This window comes from Larimichthys crocea, unplaced genomic scaffold (genome assembly GCF_000972845.2).
Source record: "Larimichthys crocea isolate SSNF unplaced genomic scaffold, L_crocea_2.0 scaffold779, whole genome shotgun sequence".
Lineage (NCBI taxonomy): Eukaryota > Metazoa > Chordata > Actinopteri > Sciaenidae > Larimichthys > Larimichthys crocea.
In genome coordinates, this window is record NW_020860299.1 from 3,148 (window position 1) to 23,148 (window position 20,001).

The following is a 20,001-nucleotide window of genomic DNA, read 5'->3' on the forward strand; positions in this document are numbered from 1 at the left end:
ACAGACAGATATTGCCATCTACAGAATAGTGCACAAAGTGCAGGACTATGACACCAGGTTTGTGTCCAGACTTCGGTCTCCGGTGAGGGTTTAGCCAACAAAGCACTTTGGTTAAGGTCAGAGAAAGATCGTGATTTTGCTCAAATGTTATTAAAAAACCTCATGTCCTATTTTAAGCTGAAGAGTTATTGAAATTCAGGTAAATGTGAATCTGTATAAACATCAAATGGTTTCGAAACAAGAGCTCATATGCTTCACGTGAACCAAAAATATATCAGTGTGGCAGGAAACACTCTTTGATTGGATATTCTGTGACAACCAATCAGATGCATTTGATGGTCTGACCTCACACCACCTTCACTCCCTGAAATATGTGAAAGTTTTCTCAGAAAAGTCAGAGTGAAGATGATCGTGTTCTGTGTTACACTGCTGCTCCTTCATCAAGGATGTAAGTGCTTTCTAATCATCAAAGATTTTCTCATTTAAACATCTGCATGTAAACTAGATGTTTGCTGGTTCATGTGATTGTCTTTTTATGTTGCAGTTTGTTGCACTATTTGACATTGTTCAATAGTTGTCATTAATCTTTCATGTGTTATGTGTTTATTTCATTTAGATACACTGGTTCCAGTGACCACAGTTCAACTCGGTGAACCTGTGACCTTCACATGTGTTTCTACAAATGAGTTGAACCAAAGATTTCATTTGTACAAGCAGACTGCTGGGGAAAATCTGAAATTAATTGTGTCAATGTGGAAAAATACAAGCCCTGTGTATGGACCAGACTTTTCTGCCTCAAGATTGGAAGTAAAATTAAATAAGAACATGAGCAGTCTGACTATTTTGAAGACAAAAGAAGAAGATGAGGGAATGTATCACTGTGCAGAAGTGGAATGGACTAAAATTACTTGGAGTGCAACCTATTTGTCGTTAAGAGGTAATTATGTGATCTTTTTTTGTTTTTTCAACCTACAACAACAAATATTTTCAAGGGGGATTTCCAAATTCATAAATTCATCTGAAAATATCTTATTGAAATGTTCAGTGAGGTATCACTTCTGGTTATCAGGTTATCATTTCTGCAGTGTCATGTGAAATCATTACATGTTATACTTAAAAGATATTCATACTTCTTAAAATGTGCAGGAAATACTCAGAGGACATCAAACTATGCTGTTGTTCAGTGGTCGACAGTATCTGATCCAGTCCGTCCAGGAGACTCAGTGACTCTGCAGTGTTCAGTCCTCTCTGACTCTGAGAACAAGACGTGTTCAGAAGATCACAGTGTGTTCTGGTTCAGAGCCGGATCAGATAAATCTCATCCAGACATCATCTACGCTGATGGAAACAGACATGATGAATGTGACAAGAGTCAGAAACGCTGTGTTTATCACTTCTCTAAGAACGTCAGCTCCTCTGATGATGGGACTTACTACTGTGCTGTGGCCACATGTGGGGAGATATTATTTGGAAATAGATCAAAACAGCAAATCGGTATGATTCTCTGTTTTACATTTGAAATGATTTAACCAGGAGGTGACAGTAAGCATAATTTGCTTTTAACATTGTTTTTATTGTTTTTTCTTTTTGTTCATGTTTCAGGAACCAGTATGTGCTCACAGACAGACCATGCCGTTATTTTTCTGCTGTGCGCTGTCTTGGCTATATGTCTGATTGTTATAGCCTTCCTCATTCATGCCGTCATGAAGAAAAACAAGTGTGACTGTTACAATGGTAACTGAAGTCACTCATAGCTTCTAAACATTGATATCAAATTAAAACTTCTGCATCATCATTTTTTATTGTCTGTACATGTTCTGTTTCATCATCCAGCTCCTGTTGCTGTGCAAAAACACAGTGGTGGTCAGAAAAGTCATCAGGTAAGGACAATAGATGTAGGATTAACCCTTTTAGGTTGTGTGTGTTGTTTTTTGACTTTGTCGTCTATATTTTCTCAGAGAGACGAGGGCTTGTGGGTTTATTCTACTGTCGTCTTCACCGTGATGAAAACTGACAGAGACATAATAAAGGATGCAAAAGCAGCAGAGAGAGAGAGGATCTATGCTGCTGTCAAGACATTTGGGTTGGATTAGTGAGTTAACAGGTCTCTTTATCATGATTTGGTACTGTATGATCGAGTTGATGTTAGTCTGTTTAGGGCTAAAGAGTTTGTTGTACAGTATGTGGTTATTAGGTAAGGCTGTACATATTACATATCACTTCAAATTAAGGTTTTTCCTTTTTGAAACATTTGAAATGTACATTTGAAACCAGCAAGTAACTGAAGCAAATATAAATGTATTCACTGTGTGGTTGAAAGTTTCTCTTTCTTTCGTCATAATCTTTCCCTTAATCAAGCTACACTGTCACACTGTCACACTCTTCTAGTCTTGTCTCTTTCATGCAAATGTTCACAGTTAAAAGTTACACTGCAGAGGTTCCTGGGTGGCTTTGGAATTAAGATGTCGATCGAGAAACATAACGCATGCACTGTCTTTGTCAACTGTATTTTTCTTAATTTTGCAACCGAATAAAGACATTTTCTGTCAACGTGGACATATTGAAATCATGTTATTTCTGTGAGTGGATTTGAATTGTAGATATATATTTTTTCTTTTTTCTGCAAAAACATTAAGAGGGAAAAATGAATGTAGTTTCTACAACACCAACAGCTTTGTGGTGTGTTTTCTAAAATTGTCATATAGAAAAGCATGTGCATCCACTGTCCACATGAAACACCCACTTTCCCAATGCAGTAAAAGTGCTGCTTGAGGTTCATAAATAAATATAATACACATGCACAGCGAGAGTAAACAGAAGGGTGGACACAGAAAAAGTAACAATTGTAAAATGTCATTCAGTAAATACTTTCATTTGTGTCCTGCTTTGTGTTTTAACACACAGAGATAAACACACACTCACACTCACCACTGACAAACAAATGATGCATAGAAACTTCAGCACTGTTGTGGTCAGGCTTCAAACTGAAGTGTGAAGACAAGGCGGTCTTTCTACCTTCTCTCACTCTCTGTTGAAGCCTCAGGAAGCTGCACTTGACTGCTGTTCTACTGTTTTTACTAAGCTTAAGTCGATCATGATAGTGTAGTATTTTTGTCATTATTATTAATGAATTAACAATTTAAAAGTGTAGGCCTAAAGGGTCATGAATATTTTTTATCACATTTTTCTGTAGTTTGGTCCTTTTGATTGGACGTTGATGTTAGAGGGGGGAGGAGCTAATCAATCCACAGTCCCACCCTGGTTGTATTGTGTGAAGTTTGTCTGATTATTAACAAAAATGTTTGATGGCCATTTGAAGAGATTGTTTGTTCTTTGAATGAACAAATTAACCAATAAGGGGGGAAAAAAAGCATAATTTGTCCAGCTTAAAACAGCCTGCTGAAACCTCTTGTGTCTTTTTCTCCCCCCAACGTAACCTTCATTACATCCTGTTGAAACTCATAGTCAGATCTGCTGTGTGTAAACCGCTTTGATGGTCGGTCAAAGGGCTGAGAAACGCCCCACCAGTGCATGTCAGTAAGTGCATGAAACCAGAAAAACAGAAGAGTTTCATTCCAGTAGTTAAACATATATTATATTTAGATTTAGTCATTTAACAATCTACTTTTATCCAAAGCGACTTACAAAAAAAGGAAAACAATCGAGGAACAGTGTGACTAGGACATGTTTGTGCAGTAATAAGTACTGTGACAGTACTAGAGGGATAGATGATAGATGTCCAGTTTTGGTAGTGCTAGCAGAGGAGGTACTCTCTGAAGAGCTGGGGCTTCAGGAGTTTTTTAAATGTAAAAAAAGTTTATATTTTGTTAGTTTACATATATTGTCACAATATCTGTTTTTCTGTGTGTTAACTTTAGTTACTTTCTACCCCCCCCCCCCCCTTTTTTTAAACATAAAAATAGATGATTATATAAAATAAACCAAATACAAGAAACATGTGTATGTCAGACCTGGACTTAAGGAGGACTCAGATGCAGGTAAATGACCGACTGGGCAGAACTTTATTGGAATAACTCCCACCTCCAACAGTGAGTGACAAAAGAACAGACTATGGAAATTACACTAGAGTTGAAAATAACGATACGTTTTCAGGAAGAATAACGCTACAAAACAAAACCACTCCGAAGAGGGAAAAACATAAAAGCAAAGAGGAAAAAGTCAACAGAAAATCACTCCACAAAAGGGAGGACAAAAAGCTACGTCTGCTAGAAAACTGAACAGAAAACAATGATTACAGGCACACATTAGGTGGGGAAGCAAGGTTGATCAAGGACTGTAGGCACACATTAGGTGGGGAAGCAAGGTTGATCAAGGACTGTGGAAAAAAACTGGGGTGAACGAATGGAACCAAACACTCTGGCACAAGACAAAGGGAGACACAGACTATAAGACACATGAGGGAAATGGGAAACAGGTGGACACAATCAGGAATCAGGGAAGACAAGGCGACTGGTGACACATGAGGAAGGGCAAGTGAACTGAAACGAGAGGAGAGTTACTTTTCAAAATAAAACAGGAAACGACAATACAAGACAAAAACCCAGCATGACCTCACAGCGTGGCAGTGTATGCCAGTGATATATCTGTTAGGTTGTCATGGTTAGAAACTGAATAAAAATATTTGTTGACATATTTATATTATTGGATTGATTTCAGTGATTCTGGCAGGTGATAGAAAATCTACAGTTTTTTTTCACGTTAACAGATCAGGCCAGCAGTTTGGGACTAGAAAGCACTGTGTGTTTATTCATTGACATAGTTTGATACAGTTACATATTATAATCCTAAACAGTGTCTGTAGTTAAAGAACAAGAAGAACAATAACAACCAAAAAACACAAACCTGATACAGTATTTTATGTTATTTAAGTTTTCTTTAATTTCATATGACATCTGATCCACCTCACACATGACAACACTGATCATGTGGATTGTATTGGTACACCCCTACAAACGTTTTGGTCAGTTTTTTTTATCACAGTAAAGACAACAGCAGAATAAACCCACAAGTCCTCGTCTCTCTGAGGAAATACAGACGACAAAGTCAAAAATCAATACGACACAACCTAATAAGGTTAACCCTACATCTATTGTCATTACCTGATGACTTTTCTGACCACCGACAGGAGCTGGATGATGAAATAGAAAATGTATAGACACAATAAATAATGATGCAGAAGTTTTAATTTGATATAAATGTATAGGAACTACGAGTGACTTCAATTACCATTGTAACGATCACGTTTTTTTTGGAGGGCAAGAATGTGGAACACTTTAACAGTCAGACATATAGCCAAGATAACTAACAGTGGAAAAATAGCTGCATAAAGCAAAGCACATTTGAAGGTTGCAGGTTCACCAAGTTGAACTGTGGTTAGTGTGTTGTAATGTAAATGCAAAAAGATAATCACATAAACCACCAAACATCTAATTTACATGGACGAAGGAGCAGCAGTGTAACACAGAACACGATCATCTTCACTCTGACTTCTCTGAGAAAACTTTCACATATTTCAGGGAGTGAAGGGAATGCATCTGATTGGTCATGTACAATCAACCTTAATTACTCACTCAAGTATTTGGTGCTCAGACAGATTCATATTTATTTAAATTTCAGGAATTGTCTTTGATCCTACAACTAACTAACTAACTAACTAACTAACTAACTAACTAACTAACTAACTAACTACTCCATCCATGCTAGCTGTTCTTTGAGCTTATTTGCTAAGGTTAACCTTAATGCTCAAAATGATGTTTAGCAGGATTACCATGATCACCATATTAGCTCAGTGCATTAGCATCCTAACATTTGCTAATCTGTAATGTCGCATTTATGATTAAGACAACAGCTTACATTATACAGCTAAGTGGTGTACAGCCACAGCATATACAAGACGCTGTGACTTACACCAGTAAGTACCACATATGCTGGTCAGTCTTGGTGCTGCTGCTGAATAAGGATTCAGCGGAGGATAAAAGAAACAATAGACACCATGTGAGTGGTGTTAATGTCATGGTTTTGGGTTTTTGTTTTGTATTTCCTGTTTTAGTTCTTATTTTCTTGTCTGTACTTCCTGCCGTTGTTGTGTTTCTTGCCTGATTAGTTTAACCTACGTCATCTTGCCTTCTCTCCCTGTGTTCCTTGGTTGTAGTGTAAGCACATCTTCATTCTCTGTTCAAGCGCTCCAGCCTTTCCTTGTTTTGTTTTGCAGTCTGCTTTAAACTTTTTTCTTCAGATTGCTTTTTCTGGCCTTCAAAGTGTACCTGCCTCACTATCCATGAGCCTTTGTACACTGGACTACATTTTATCAACATTAAATCCAGATGTCAAACATCAGCACATTTAACACAGGGGACAGTCAAGTACTTTATATAAGTAGTCAAGTCAAGTCAAGTCAAGTCAAGTCAATTTTATTTATATAGCACATTTAAAAACAACAGAAGTTGACCCAAAGTGCTTTACAGACAGAGTGGATCGCAAGGATAAAAACAATAATGTTATGGAAAACAACAAAACAAAAGAAAATGAATAAGAAAGTAAACAAAATCATTAATAGTGCAGCCTCAGACTGAGCTAAAAGCAAGATCATAGAGGTAAGATTTTAAACTGGATTTGAAATTGTCAATAGTGGGACAGGACTTTATGTTATGGGGTAGGCTATTCCAGAGCTTGGGGGCAGCAACAGAGAAGGCACGGTCGCCTTTAGTTTTTAGGCGCGAATGGGGGACTGAGAGGAGCCAATGTGATGATGAACGGAGAGATCTGGGGGAAGAGTATGGAACCAAGAGATTGGAAATATATTGCGGAGCCAAACCATTTAGGGCTTTGTAAACAAATAATAGAATCTTAAAATCAACTCTAAATTTCACTGGCAACCAGTGTAAGTGTGCCAGGATTGGGGTGATGTGGTGTCTCTTTTTTGAACCAGTTATAAGTCTTGCAGCAGCATTTTGCACCATTTGGAGTCTAGAAAGGGTGGAGTCAGTTAGCCCTATGTAGAGGGAATTGAAATAATCTAACCGGGAAGTAATAAAAGCATGGATGACTGTCTCCAGATCCTTCTGAGATAAAGACAGCTTGAGTTTGGCGATGGTTCTGAGCTGATAAAAACTACCCTTAACAACATTACTGACCTGACTGTTAAAACTTAGTGGACTGTCAAAGAGGACACCCAGATTCCTAACCACGTTATGGTAATTAGGAGCTAGGGGACCGAGTGCATCGCTGAGAGTGACAGAATCAGGTGGACCAAAGATAATTACTTCTGTTTTATTGTCATTGAGTTGTAGTTCCTCGCCATCCAGCATTTGACGTCCTTTAAACAGTTAAAAAGATTTTGTAGGGAGCAGGTGCTATTGGGTGTGACAGGTAGGTAGAACTGTGTATCATCTGCGTAACAATGGTTAGGAATATTGTGTTTTTGAAAAATTGAGCCAAGTGGAAGCATGTAGAGGGAAAATAGAAGAGGACCTAAAATTGAGCCTTGAGGAATGCTGCATTTAATAGGAGCAGGAGACGAGGAACAGTTTCGAATTTCAACAGCAAATGTTCTGTTATTTATGCCCTCCCTGACCATCTGAGGTCATCACAGACCCTTGATATGCCCTCCCTGACCATCTGAGGTCATCACAGACCCTTGAAAGTTTAAAAAAAGGACATAAAACTTTCCTTTTTTCCTCATCCTATCATTTTTAACGTGATTTCTTTTGTTGTGATTTACTGTACTTGTTGCTTTGTGTGCATATACTTTGTGCGTGTATTGTAGCACTTTGAGATTTGATTCAAATGTAAAGTGCATTATACATTTAATTTATTATTATTATTATTATTAAATAGGAGGTAAACCCTTTTAGGACTGTCCCCTGTAGCCCAACTTCGGCCTCCAGACATTTTAAGAGAATGACATGATCGACTGTGTCGAATGCTGCGGTGAGGTCGAGAAGAACTAAGATAGCCGAAGAACCAGAGTCAACAGAAAGGAGAATGTCATTGTGTACTTTAAGCAAGGCTGATTCTGTACTATGTAGAGCTCTAAAACCATATTGAAATTTGTCAAGGATATTAAGTGTTTAGGTAAGAAGAAACCTGGGTGAAGACAACTTTTACTAAAAGCTTAGAAATAAATGGTAATTTAGAAATCGGCCTAAAATTATTCATATTACTGGAGTCTAGGCTTGTTTTTTTTAGCAGAGGTTGCACAATTGCATGTTTAAAACACAAAGGGACAACTCCATTTGTTAAGGAGCTATTGACTATGGCTGAAATAAGTGGACAGATCGTTACAAAAACCTCTTTTAACAGGCGTGCCGGTAAAATATCAGTAAACAAAAGAAAAAGAAAACGAGTCCAAAGATTGGACATGGATAATATCTTCCAAAAATGAAAAGCACTCCGTGTTGAGAACAAGTGTCAAGCAGTTCTTGAAATTCAGTCTTCAAAAAATATTCATCTCTCCAAGTACCACTATTCTGACAGACATTAAAATCCAGCAGTGTAGGCCATTTCTGTTCAACTAAGGACAGTTTAAGCAGGAGGCATGTTTATTCCTATTAAGAAGATTATTTATTGTTGACTGTTGTTGAAGAATCAGAGTACATTTGGTTGAAAAGTGGTTGTCCTGATCCACACTTTTCTTCCTAATATTCCCTGTTTGGCCCAATGATGAACTGCCAACTTGTCCAGGGTGTACCTCGCTGTTCGTCAGATGAAGTAGGCTTCAGCCCCCTGTAACCCTGATAAGGATAAGCAGTTACAGAAAATGGATGGATTTCCTGTTTGGAGCCAATACTGCTTCTTCGTTTTTTACATTCACTTACTATCTCATGTCACATTTGAGCTAATCATGGATGGCTACATACACTATGTGAATGAACTTGATGATGTATCACAAATTGTTAATAACATTCCAGCTACAGTATATCTTGTAAGATATATCTTGTATTGTAGATGGTCTGATATGTTTTTTAAATAAAAAAATATATCAGATTCCTCCAAGTGACACTACAGGGAGGTCGCGTACTACCACTTGTACTCGCACTATAGTTTAAGAACCAGCAGTTTAGCTAATAGATGACGGTGAGAGGTGATATGCTTCACTTTCCACGAACAAAATCAGTGTGGCAGGAAGTACATTTCAGTGGTATATTCAGTGATAACGAATCAGATTCATTTAAAGGTCTGACCTATCGGAATCATGTCACCGCCTTCACTCACAATATAACCAACAAGTCTCCAAACAAGAGACAATGTTAAGGTGATCGTGTTCTGTGTTACACTGCTTCTCCATCAGGGATGTGGTGGTTCATGTGAACACTGCATGTTCTTAACATTGGTTAAGGTTACAGAAAGCTCATGATTGTGCTTGAATGTTATTAAAAAACCTCATGTCTTTTTCTCTTTTTCTCTATTAAAAGAATCCATGATGTTATCTTCAGATAACCTTATCCAGCCTCTGATTTGACATGAGTCGCATTGGAGTGCAGTACCATCACACAAGGGTGTGCACTTGTCAAGTCGCATCTAAGGGTCATGTCATTTACTGTAGTATTAAACAAGGTTTCTAAGAACCTACCAGGAAAGATGATTCATAAAAAGAGACCATGCACGTAGGATAATGCCCTTTGATGTGTCCATAATAAGGAATTAATTGACTCCATGGAGGCAAGATCTTGTACATGAATCAAGACACCTCCTTGGATATTACTCCTTACTTATTAGGTTCCATCCACCCTTGCTCTAGTGTGTTAGCTGGATGCCATTTCCTAATTAACTCCACACTCTTCAGGTTCAAGTTCAGTTGATAGGGCTGTCCTTAGATTGCAGTTTTTTGTATCATACACATGTAATTCTGGCCTGATGGCAGCTGAGTCAAAGTCACATCCTGTTTGTCTCTGTCATGTCTCATTGTATTTGTCTTTGCTATGTTTTACTGTGTATTGTAACCAGTTCATCAGATAGTTCTTGAAATGTTTCAGTCATGACCAATTTGACAGACAGATATTGCCATCTACAGAATAGTGCACAAAGTGCAGGACTGTGACACCAGGTTTGTGTCCAGACTTCGGTCTCTGGTGAGGGTTTAGCCAACAAAGCACTTTGGTTAAGGTTAGAGAAAGATCGTGATTTTGCTCAAATGTTATTAAAAAACCTCCTATTTTAAGTTGAAGAGTTATTGAAATTCAGATAAATGTGAATCTGTATAAACATCGAATGGTTTCGAAACAAGACGTCATATGCTTCACGTGAACCAAAAATATATCAGTGTGGCAGGAAATGCTCTTTGATTGGATATTCTGTGACAACCAATCAGATGCATTTGATGGTCTGACCTCACACCACCTTCACTCCCTGAAATATGTGAAAGTTTTCTCAGAAAAGTCAGAGTGAAGATGATCGTGTTCTGTGTTACACTGCTGCTCCTTCATCAAGGATGTAAGTGCTTTCTAATCATCAAAGATTTTCTCATTTAAACATCTGCATGTAAACTAGATGTTTGCTGGTTCATGTGATTGTCTTTTTATGTTGCAGTTTGTTGCACTATTTGACATTGTTCAATAGTTGTCATTAATCTTTCATGTATTATGTGTTTATTTCATTTAGATACACTGGTTCCAGTGACCACAGTTCAACTCGGTGAACCTGTGACCTTCACATGTGTTTCTGAGTTGAACCAAAGATTTCATTGGTACAAGCAAACTGCTGGGGAAAATCTGAAATTAATTGTGTCAATGCGGAAAAATACAAGCCCTGTGTATGGACCAGACTTTTCTGCCTCGAGATTGGAAGTAAAATTAAATAAGAACATGAGCATTCTGACTATTTTGAAGACGAAAGAAGAAGATGAGGGAATGTATCACTGTGCAGAAGTGGAGTGGACTAAAATTACTTGGAGTGCAACCTATTTGTCGTTAAGAGGTAATTATGTGATCTTTTTTTGTTTTTTCAACCTTCAACAACAAATATTTTCAAGGGGGATTTCCAAATTCATAAATTCATCTGAAAATATCTTATTGAAATGTTCAGTGAGGTATCACTTCTGGTTATCAGGTTATCATTTCTGCAGTGTCATGTGAAATCATTACATGTTATACTTAAAAGATATTCATACTTCTTAAAATGTGCAGGAAATACTCAGAGGACATCAAACTATGCTGTTGTTCAGTGGTCGACAGTATCTGATCCAGTCCGTCCAGGAGACTCAGTGACTCTGCAGTGTTCAGTCCTCTCTGACTCTGAGAACAAGACGTGTTCAGAAGATCACAGTGTGTTCTGGTTCAGAGCCGGATCAGATAAATCTCATCCAGACATCATCTACACTGATGGAAACAGACATGATCAACGTGACAAGAGTCAGAAACGCTGTGTTTATCACTTCTCTAAGAACGTCAGCTCCTCTGATGATGGGACTTACTACTGTGCTGTGGCCACATGTGGGGAGATATTATTTGGAAATGGATCAAAAGTACAAATCGGTATGATTCTCTGTTTAATACTGCAGGTGATATTCATAAGATGTTAATAACATCATTGATACATTTTTTTCTTTGTTCTCTAGAGCGAAAAACAAAACACTGTGACTGTCATTGTTTTGTTAATTAGAAAATCTGAATATTTTAGTGTCTGTTTATACAGTGAGATGGTGGAGAAAGAGGTGATATTCATAAGATGTTTGAACATTCTCTTTGATTTTTTTTTCTTTCTTTCTTTCTTTCTAGAGAGTAAAACAAGTTATGAGTTAATTGCGCTGGTGGTAGCAGTCGTCTGCCTGATCATTTCTGTGATTGGAAATATTGTTTTCATCTGTTACCGAACTCCAAGAGCAGGATGTGAACAATTTAAAGGTAAGTGTTGTTGAATGAATCATTATCAATAATTTATCAGGAAACATTTGTAGGACAATTGTAGTGTCTATATTCCCTCAATGTTCCACTTATGTCTCACTAAGGTTTACCGTTACCGTACACAAAGTCAATAATTGAAAAAAAATAATAATAAGATTTTCGTTTAATTAACATTTTTCAAACTGGTTGAATCATTTGATGATCCTTATTAAAATGTCATATTAAGTAAGTAATTTTTCTGTTTTCATTCAATGTTAGGAATAGAAAGCGTCTCTTCACAATCACGACACGACAACTCGATCCCACCAGTCAATGATAATGTAAGTAATGATGCCAGATTACATTTGATGTTTCATTAATAATTTCATTAATATAATTCCCAACCCTATAACAACATGACTATACTGTGTAATGAGCCTTTTATTTGGTGCACAGACTGAAGGTGGAGATGATCTGAACTATGCTGCACTGCATTTATCTGGTAGAAAAGCTACAAGAGGAAGGAAGAAGAGAGAGACTGAAGAAAGTGTGTATTCTCAAGTTAAATGCCAAATGTGAATGTGTGTCTGAAAATCTGTGAGTTGGTTCACAGTACTGACCTCTTACAGTGTAAATAAATAATGCAGTGTTGTGGGATCCTTTCTAACTTAAGTGAGAATGACGTGTTTAATGACAGAAGTTAAGTCCTATTATAGCATAGAGACATGTTCTTTGTGTTTTACGTTTTTCTGTACATTGATCCTTGTTTCATATTATGTATTTGTATTTGCTTTTCAGATTTTACTGGTCACTCACATTATTACCTGCAATGCAAAAAAATGCCTTTCCCTGTGAGGCTTCATTGTTCTTATTTGGTCAAATTATGTCGGTAGCTTCCAAAAAAAAAAAAATTGTTTATATTTCTTCACTGTGGTTTAGAAAGAAAAATAATGTGAATTTTTGTGACTGTTAATTTGTTCCCATCACTTTTTCAGGAACAGATCAGTTCCTGAAGAAGTTGTTTGAGGAACACATCAGTTGTTTTTATACTGATATACTCCAAACACTGACATTCGTAATATAACCATATAGATTCACGAACGCCATGGCCCTCCTGGGCCAGTGAATGGTGCCATGCTTTTATTTTGTAACACTGGAGCCCTGATTTAAAAGTAGTAAACTAGCCTCTAACATTTAGAAGTGTATGAGTCAATGCCAAAGTAGGAGTTAACGAGTTCTGTCCAAAGACACTGAACAAAGGAGGAGGTCCTCGGCCTCATCTGGGCAAGGCAGTTTTATCTATAAAGTGTTTACATTGGCAAATAAAATTAAATAAACAATAAAAACCAGAATGGAAATCAGTTAAAACAGAAAGTAACACTCCATATGAAGATGACATGTAATAGGTTATAATGGTATTTATAGTGAATTATAATGCAGTCATAATGCTTTATTGACTGCCCTTCTAAACATGCATAATGCTTTCTGATGCACTATATCAACAGTCATAAAACATTACAGATGTGACCTTTAATAAATTATAACTTTAAATGTCTGGTGGTCTGGTCTCAGCTGCTTTCTCAGGTGTGTCCCAATGCAGGAATGCAGGAAGCTCCGCTCCCTTTTTTGTATAGACTGTGCGCCTTTTTCCTTTATCCTAGTACTAGACTCTTTTTTCCCCTTGCTTTTTATGAAACTCTATTGAAAAATGACAAATTTACAGATAACAGAGCATATAATATAAACACAAAGACATAAGTACAGATTTACATAGGAAGTAGCACATAAACCCACACACATACAGTATATATGTATATACATATATACACACACACACATATATATTATGGCATGCTGTTCAGGAAATTAAACTGTTGAATATATGGAATAAAACATTTACAGTTAGTAAATTGGGAGGTGTGGCTGGTGGTTTAAAGTTTTCAGGGTTTTAAGGCTGCACGTTTGTGGTTTGGATGGTAAGAAATGTGAAATGCATCACATCCTGTATGTCAGAGTAAAGACTTACAGGCTGAATCAAAGGTAAGGGCTCATGAAGGTGTGTCCTTCCGAGGAGCTAAAAGCTAAGCTGAATCAATGCTCCCTTCCCAGATGACATGGTTTAGCCCAGGGGTCCCCAACCTTTTTTGTGACAAGGACCTGCAGAAGCATAAAAAAAAATTCACGGACCGGTTTGCAATTTGTCAATTTTAATATACATTGCGAAAGACATTAACGTTATTTCAATTGGCAACTCATACAGTTATTTCAGCCTATCATTTCTAAAAGCTGCTTAATGTAAAGGCTTTACAAATTTTGTCAAATCTTAGACCAAACCACACAGGAAAATACCTGACCAGACCAACAAGAACAGAACAGTCTGTATGTGATCATAACGTGTATATTCTTCCTGTGGTTCCATTAACAATATGCATCCAAAACATGAAGTTCAAAACCAAGATACAATAAAACTAAACAAAAAATAGATCCACTTTACAAATAATGTCATCAACTTACTGAAATCAGTATCAGTGAGACCCCTGGGCCCGTTTGCCGGCCAGAAGAACATCATACCGGGGCGTGATGGGAGACAGTGAGACACGCAGGGTATTATTCACGTTCAGTCTGCTTCTAAGGTCTTAGTGGTGGTCATGGCAGAAAAACCGGCCTTGCACAGATATGACGTTGGGAACGGGAGCAGCGTGTTCAGAGCGAGCGTGCTGATCTCGTTGTATTCTCCCGATGCTTTGATCCAGAAGGATCACAGTGATGTTGAATCAAAGAGTGTTCTCAGCTCAATCAGCTGGTCGTCTTGTTTTGATGGGAGCCAGTCTTGACCATCGTCATTTTGAAATGGATCGCGCATCCATCCTTTGCCATTCTGCTGCCATTCAGACAGTGATGTCAGGTGGCTGTGTATCAACTCACCCAGTTCCGCCAGCTCTTCCGAAAAGCTGGACAAGTTGCTGAACATGTCAAAAACACCCCGGTTGACGCGCCGTGCCCAGGTTGCCAGTTTAGCTTATTTAACCTAGGTTATGGCACCTGTGCATTGCTAATTAGTCCGGGCGAGTACCAGTGTCAGGAGCGTATGATCCACAAAGGGCACAGGAGCACTCATAGACACCCCTGGCTCATCATTAATAAAAAAAAATGTATGAGCCATTTCACGGCCCGGTAGGAACAGCTCCGGGGGTTGGGGACCACTGGTTTAGCCTCACACAGATCAGAGCTGTGTGCATTTTGTCAGCTGTCCAAACATTAAAGGAGAAAGAAGAAGAAAGGTGCACATTCAATCTAAGACTAAGAGCCTACAGCCGTTTTGGAGGCACTGAGGTTGTGCTTTAGGCTGGATGTTAATGTTAATGTCAGCATACTAACGTATGCTAACATGCTGATGTTAAGCTGATTCACCGTCTTAGTTTAGCATGTGACCATGTGTAACAGGTCCCAGGCAGGGTACCTGTAAAACAGGAGAAGAAATGAGACAGACCAGCGCTTGCTCCTTTCCAGTACAGCTTCGCTCAGCGTAATTTATTTTCCAGTCTGCAAAATATCTCTTTTTTAATCTCTTTTCTGTATTTTGTTTATCCATATTCAAACGTCCTTAATCAGTACAAAACAAACTCAAAATACAGACAGGTGGTTATTACATCATCCTCGTTTCCAAATAAACACATTTTTTCCCCAATACTTCATAAGGAATAATTCAGTGAAACCACTGTGTTATTACATCCTCATTCAGTGAATTCACGCTACTGTCGAGTTAGAACTACTGCCAATATGAAATATAAAGCATAGGCCTGTCACAGGTTCCCTTATTCAATCTCACTATAGTGCAATAAAATAAAATAATGTCTGAGCTGAAGCTTGAAATGTATAAGACCAGATAGGACCCGCAGCAGAGACAGATTACAAGAAGGTGTTTAACAAAAGTCACTTTAATGTTGCAAAGTCCACAAAATCCAAATCAAACACAGTAGATAGGCACGGCAATGGCCAATGTCCAAAAACAACATAAGTGACCTTCACAGGTGGAAAACTTCAGGTAAAGAATCTCTCTTCAGGAGAACAAAGGAACCAGACATCGGGTGGAGCTCATGGGAATAATACTCTGGCACTGGATGTCCTGGCGACACGGGCCAGGCCTAAAAGGGAGAGGGGCAAGAAGCTGATAGGCTGATAGGTTCGTCCAGTAGGCAGGGAAAGGGAGGAGCACAATCACCCACCTCGCACCTGCAGAAACAGGAAGGGGGGGGGAGAAAACAACGAGCACCAAAAGGAGAAACAAAACACAAAACAACAAACCACCTGACAGTACCCCCCCTCAAGGGACGCCTCCTGGCGGCCTGCCGGGCTTGTCGGTTACCCTAACATAAAAATCCTAAGTAACTCAGGCGTCCAAAATTCGAGGAGCGGACACCCCTAGACACTCTCCTCCGGGCCATAACCCCTCCCCAGTCCACAAGGTTATTGAATAAACTCCACTGCTCCGAACATCGAGTTGCCGGACAGAGTACGCAGGGTGATCGTCGATGCTCCGGGGGGGAGGGAGGGGGGTCGGCTGGTGGGCAGAGAGTGGCTGGTGGAAACAGGCTTGATGAGAGAGACATGAAAGAAGGGTGGTGTTGAGTATTAGGGGTTTGTTATACTTCAGTCTCAACACACACTGGAGATTGATGATGCGGTCAATGGGGAAAGGGCCGATGTAATCTGGAGTTATAGCTGACGTGAATTTCCGTCCTGAGAGGTAGGATCACGGGAGGACCAAGCAGACCTCCTGGCCTGGCTGTGTAGGGGAGCAGAGAGCGACGAACGGTGCCCAACCCTCTGGGTTCCGAGCTGCCGTCCCGGGTGAGGGCTGCCCGTGTCTTCCGCCAGACCTGACGTGCACGCTGGAGATGCGGTTGGACGGAGGTGACGGGCTCACCTCCGCCCCTGTGCAGGGAAACCAGGGGGGCTGGAAACCATTAGTGCCATAAACGGGGACATGATGCCAGAACATTCTATCCATTTTTTCGTTTGGAGTTGTGGCGTATTCCACCCAAGGGAGGTGATGAACCAGAGGCCGGGTGGTGAGCAGCAACGCAGCGCAAGGGCCTGCCTCCAGGTCCTGATTTGCCCGCTCTGTCTGGCCATGTGGTTTGGAGGGTGTAATCCAGAGGATATTGGATGGGCAGAGATTGCCCCCACCTGCCTTGCATAATCCTGCCAAACTTCGTTAGGTGCGAAATTGGGGACCTCTTCTGAAACAATGTCCTGGGGGGATACCGTGTTAACCTGAAAACATGCAGAGTGAGAGGTTTTAGTCTCCAGAGCAGCAGGTGGTTGTAGTTTCATGTGAATAACAATGCACCGACATTGGGAAACGGATCTACCCGGTTTAAAATGGTGTCGTAGCCCTCAGAAAGGAGGCAACCGGTAACAAAGTCAACAGCTATGTGAGACCCAGGGGCGGTGTGGGGAACAGGAGGGGGCGAAGAAAACCCGCGAGGACACGATGCGAGGCCTTAACCATGCGCGAGCGCAGACAGAGCAGGCAGAGACATTTCCCTGGTTCGGGCGGACATAGAGGGCCAACCAGAAACGCGTGTTGGAGCAAAGTCAGAGTTCGTGTTACACCAGGATGCATGCCACCTGGATGGCCAATGTCGCCCACTGGAGCACGGGGTACGGACAGATGGGGGTGCACAAACAGCCGGTTCAGACAGAGGGCCCCCCCAGGAACTGGCATGGTCAGCCAGGGCCTCCTGGACCAAACCGCTTCAGGTCCTCTCTTCATCTGCCGCCCCACCAACGCAGGTGGTGGCCAGGATGGTGTCCTCAGCAGGATCCTCAATGAAAGGGAAAAACTGTCGAGAACGGGATCGGGCTTGGCATTTCTGGAGCCAGGCCGGTAGTCAAGATTGTGAAGTTTAAAACTCCCGGAACAAGGGCCCACCTACGCCTGGCGGGAGTTAAGCCTGCGGCAGAAACGGAGGTATGACAGGTTTGTACTGATCAGTCCAAACCACAAATGGTAGAGTGAGCCCTCCAGCCAGTGCATCTCCACTCCTGCAGGCCAGCACCACTGCAGTAACTACCCGATTTCCATCACATCTAGTTGCTCTCTGCTGGCGTCAGGCCGGCGGGAAAGACGGGCAGGGGTAACAAGCCATTTCTGGTCGGAAGCGAGCGCGCTTGGAAAAGACAGCCCCCACCCCAGTGTCCTAAGCATCCCACCTCCACACAAAACTGAACAGGCAGGATCAGGGTGACACAACACAGGAGCCGACGAGAATAGGACTCTGTTAAGCCTAGTTGAAAGCAGCGTTCGGCATCCGGGTGGACCAAACAAAGGAATTTATAACAGATGTTAAAAAACAGGGGGGGCGCTGCTGAGCAATGAAGGAGTAAAGAACGTGTTCACGGGTGCTCTGACACTTTTTGATTTAATTAAAACCAAAAACTTCAACCACTCCTTTTATGCAGTGCGAAAAAAAGACGTAGTAAGTCTTTACGAGCGAAATTACAAATCTTTCACTGAGGTTAAATGATGTCGAAGAGGTGAAAATGCAGAAAACCGACCAGCCTTGAAGCAGGGCCCCGACCGCCCTCGAAACTGACGATGAACAAATTCGCCGATACACACGGGTAGGGATGAAGACCCGAACCCTCAAACCGCCAGTACTCGCTGCATTCCGGCCTTACGAGACGAAGTCACCCGCGATTAAAATGATATATGCTCTTCCCATAGATGCACGCATACAATAATCTAACACTGAGCTGCAAGCGGGTGGTAAACAATAAAAGAAGAGATCAGAAGGTCCTTACGGACTCTTGGGAAGAAAAAACGTTGCCTCCAGGGGAAACTATCACAGAGAGTGAAAAGTCCATGTGCCTCCTTTCACTCTGATGAAGTCACTACTCTGCCACGTCATAGTAACACAAAGCTCAACTCGAAGTGGAGAAAGAAAACCGGGGAAATGCGGAGGACCGGGAGGGGCGCTCCAGGTAGACAACAACATTAGGATCATCGGAGTTCCCCCCCCGAGGGGGCAGAGGGGAGCCCGGCCCCGGACTTCTCGCAGGCCTGCTGCAAGACGCGCTGTTCCCTGGAGGATAAACCCCTAATTGGACCGAGCTCACCGATCCCTCCGGAAAGAAACCTGATCCCATGAACACTACACACCAAAGACACATCTGACTACATATTTCACGTGCTTGAAAGATATTCTCGGAGAGCATCTTGAGCGAAACAACTTCACTAACGGCGGTAAGATGGATCCAAATCTTCCCCGTAATTACCCCCCCGGCTTGTGGCCAAGCGGAGGGCGCTGTTCAAGCCGTCCAGGGAGCTACTTCCGAAACATACGGGTGTCAGTGTATGGGACTGCTTATACACCCTAGCAAGACTCATTGATCACCTATGATGTGTAAGCAAACCTCTTTTCACTGACCCAACTAAAAGCAGAGGAATATGCAGACGCAACTCCCATTCCAGGCTCGTCCCTCTCGGGAGGTGTCAGTTAAGTATGCTGTCTTTCTGTTCGGCCTTTGACATGGATATATATAGATTTTTTGATACGTTGCTAACCGGCTAGTTTCGTAGCTGACTCAACGTACAAACTACAACAAGCCGACTGGTGGAATAGCGCGTATGAGTACGCGCTCAGATACGATCTACACATGATATCCCCGTTGCATTGCACTACACATGCACACATGTGTAAACATCCACACCGCGGGTGATAACCGTGAGCCCTTCGGCATGAGTTTTTTTCTTCTTGTTTCTGCTCTGGATGTTTGCCAGGATACCCGCGTGCGCCTGTGCTTGCTATCAAACTTTTTGACACCTCAGGCGTTTGACTCTCTTTTCTGTATATAGGGTGCTGGTGTGCTTCGTTATCTGTTTATTTGTTTATAAATTGCACATCCTGGCATAGTAAAATTTGCACAGTAAAGAAGGGAGGGAAAACGGAAGGGAAAAAGGAACAGATCTGCTGTAAACTTTCAATCAAGAGATTTTTTAATATTTAGGGAAAGAGGCAATATTTCACCTTGTTGGTAGCTAGTTAATTTGCTGTGTTTGAATTTACACATACGATACTTCAGTTGTATTTACTGAATGTTTTTTATATTCACTAATCTTGTGCTTAACATATAGTACTTACGTTTATGATTA

At 40.7% G+C, this 20,001-nt stretch overlaps 2 protein-coding genes across 2 annotated transcripts; both read left to right on the forward strand.

Annotated features, from left to right (window-relative positions):
- Positions 1–405: 405 nt before the first annotated feature.
- On the forward strand, positions 406–2,550 carry LOC109138843 (uncharacterized). Its single transcript, XM_027276999.1, has 6 exons — positions 406–448; positions 617–937; positions 1,147–1,494; positions 1,603–1,734; positions 1,834–1,880; positions 1,959–2,550. Exons 1-6 carry the CDS (start codon positions 406–408, stop codon positions 2,091–2,093), a joined length of 1,026 nt encoding a protein of 341 aa, XP_027132800.1. The 3' UTR covers positions 2,094–2,550.
- Positions 2,551–10,406: 7,856 nt separating this feature from the next.
- LOC113745455 (uncharacterized) lies at positions 10,407–13,383 on the forward strand. The gene is made up of 7 exons (XM_027276998.1): positions 10,407–10,452; positions 10,621–10,935; positions 11,145–11,492; positions 11,736–11,861; positions 12,120–12,181; positions 12,297–12,387; positions 12,836–13,383. Exons 1-7 carry the CDS (start codon positions 10,410–10,412, stop codon positions 12,922–12,924), a joined length of 1,074 nt encoding a protein of 357 aa, XP_027132799.1. The 5' UTR covers positions 10,407–10,409; the 3' UTR covers positions 12,925–13,383.
- Positions 13,384–20,001: the final 6,618 nt, after the last annotated feature.